At 54.6% G+C, this 2,500-nt stretch overlaps 1 protein-coding gene across 1 annotated transcript in view; it reads right to left on the minus strand.

The window, feature by feature from the left end:
• The window catches only part of LOC311312977 (kinesin heavy chain-like), a gene marked incomplete at both ends in the record, with an annotated part of 24,368 nt that overhangs the window by 11,400 nt on the left and 10,468 nt on the right, over positions 1-2,500 (minus strand). The window contains 1 exon segment of the mRNA XM_084442984.1: positions 127-293. Within this exon segment, the coding sequence (XP_084299110.1) occupies positions 127-293 (167 nt within the window).

Below are 2,500 nucleotides of genomic sequence, written 5' to 3' on the forward strand. Positions count from 1 at the left end.
GATCTTTTATTCATGAGTTCAACAAAACATCTGCCCACCAAACACAGCCCTCATCCACCTCATCCCAAACCCCCTCGTCCCCTCAGCCCGCAAGCCCCGCCCCCTGACCTCCTGGCCCCGCCCCACCTTGTCGTCCAGCTGCTGGTAGAGGTCAGCGATGAGCCCCTCGTATCTGCTCTTCTCCTCATCCAATAGAGGGGCAGTGGGCGGGGCCAGGCTCTCGATCACCGGCGTGGCCTCGCTACCCTTCTTCTCCTTACTGCTGAGCTGCTCCTCCACGGGGACCGCCTCCCCTGGGGGGGGAGAGAGAGAGGGGGAGGAGAGAGAGGGGGGAGAGAGAGGAGAGAGAGGGGGGAGGAGAGAGAGAGGAGAGAGAGGGGGGAGGAGAGAGAGAGAGGAGAGAGAGGGGGGAGGAGAGAGAGAGGAGAGAGAGAGGGGGAGGAGAGAGAGAGGAGAGAGAGGGGGAGGAGAGAGAGAGGAGAGAGAGGGGGAGGAGAGAGGGGGGAGGCGAGAGAGAAGGGGAAGAGAGAGGAGAGAGAAGGAAGACGAGAGAGAGGAGAGAGAGAGGAGAGAGAGAGAGAGAGGAGAGAGAGAGGGGGGAGAGAAGGGGAAGAGAGAGGAGAGAGAAGGAAGACGAGAGAGAGGAGAGAGAGAGGAGAGAGAGAGAGAGAGAGAGGAGAGAGAGAGGAGAGAGAGAAGGGGAAGAGAGAGGAGAGAGATTTTCTTATCATTTTCGTATAACCCTAACCCTAACCCTGACCCCTAACCCTAACCCTAACCCTAACCCTGACCCCTAACCCGTCCGGGGACCAGGCCCGGCAGGGCAGTTGATTTTCGGGTGTCCGTCGGCCCCCTGTGGAGCCTGGCGCTCTGACACCATCATGGGGGGGGCGGCGTTCACAGATCATCCCTCACAGAGAGATGGGGGGGGGGCAGACTCAGTGGGACAGACCTCATGCTGACACTGTGATAAGGCGGGGAAAGTGTGTGTGTGTCTGTGTGTGTGTGTGTGTGTGTGTGTGTGTGTGTGTGTGTGTGTGTGTGTGAGAGAGAGAGAGAGAGAGAGAGAGAGAGAGAGAGAGAGAAAGTGTGTGTGAGTGTGCCTGTGTGTGTGCAAGTGTGTGTGTGAGAGAGAGATAGAGAGTGTGTGTGTGTGCTTGTGTGTGTGTGTGTAGCTGTGGCTAATCTAAACGAGAGAGAGAGAGAGAAGGATAGATAGAGAGAGAGAGAGAGAGAGAGAGAGAGAAGGATAGAGAGAGAGAGAGAGAGAGATAGAGAGACATAAAGGACACTGTGTGAGAGAGACTGATCCCAGATCTGTCAGCCTATCAGCCTATCAGTCCACAGGACCATCGTTCCTATATGACAGCCAGTAGCCATGGCAACAGCCAGGCCACATTCAGCGAGCATCATGAACCAGGATGGATGTGTGGGCGTGAGACATAGACAGGAGGTTCTGCAAAATGGTGGTTTTTCTCTGTACCCTATTCCTCGGTAGGGAAAGATGGCCGTGTTAGCAGGTAGAACCCAGGTGAAAGGTCGCAAGGGCACTGAGCCCTGAATACATGACCGTATGATAAACATACAGTAGCATATCTTTTGTTGTGAACAGACTTAAAGCAAAGAAAGCCATTAGGTAGGGAAATGTATTCAGATCAACCCGAGGCAGAAATGCTTCCGGATGTTTCTACATACTGGCCTCTTTATTATGACAAGGGTTTTACTTGTTTACTTCGACAAACGAAGGCAGCAAGGCATGAAACAAGAAACACATCAACGGATGACTGACTTTGGAAAAGACCCTCCCTGTCTGTGTGTGTGTGCATGTGTGTGTGTGTGTGTGTGTTTTGGTTTGTTTGTTTGTCTGTCCTGTGTGTGTGTGTGTGTGTGTGTTGGTTTGTTTGTTTGTCTGTCTGTCTGTCTGTGTGTGTGTGTGTGTGTGTGTGTGTGTGTGTGTGTGTGTGTGTGTGGCGTGAATGTGTGTGTGTGGTGTTGGTTTGTTTTGTTTGTCTGTCTGTCTGTCTGTCTGTGTGTGTGTGTGTGTGTGTGTGTGTGTGTGTGTGTGTGTGCGTGCGTGTGTGTGTGTGGCGTGCATGTGTGTGTGTGTGTGTGTTCGTGCGTGTGTGTGTGTGTGTGGCGTGCATGTGTGTGTGTGTGTGTGGCGTGCATGTGTGTGTGTGTGTGTTGGTTTGTTTGTTTGTCTGTCCTGACCACCCAGACGTGGGTCTGTCCTAGGGGGCTGTCCTAGGGGGCTGTCCTAGAGGTCTGTCCTAGGGGTCTGTCCTAGGGGTCTGTCCTAGGGGGCTGTCCTAGGGGGCTGTCCTAGGGGGCTGTCCTAGAGGTCTGTCCTAGGGGGCTGTCCTAGGGGGCTGTCCTAGGGGGCTGTCCTAGAGGGCTGTCCTAGAGGTCTGTCCTAGGGGGCTGTCCTAGGGGGCTGTCCTAGGGGGCTGTCCTAGGGGGCTGTCCTAGGGGGCTGTCCTAGGGTCTGTCCTAGGGGTCT

This window comes from Borostomias antarcticus (genome assembly GCF_949987555.1).
Source record: "Borostomias antarcticus genome assembly, chromosome: 9".
NCBI classification, from domain to species: Eukaryota; Metazoa; Chordata; class Actinopteri; order Stomiiformes; family Stomiidae; genus Borostomias; species Borostomias antarcticus.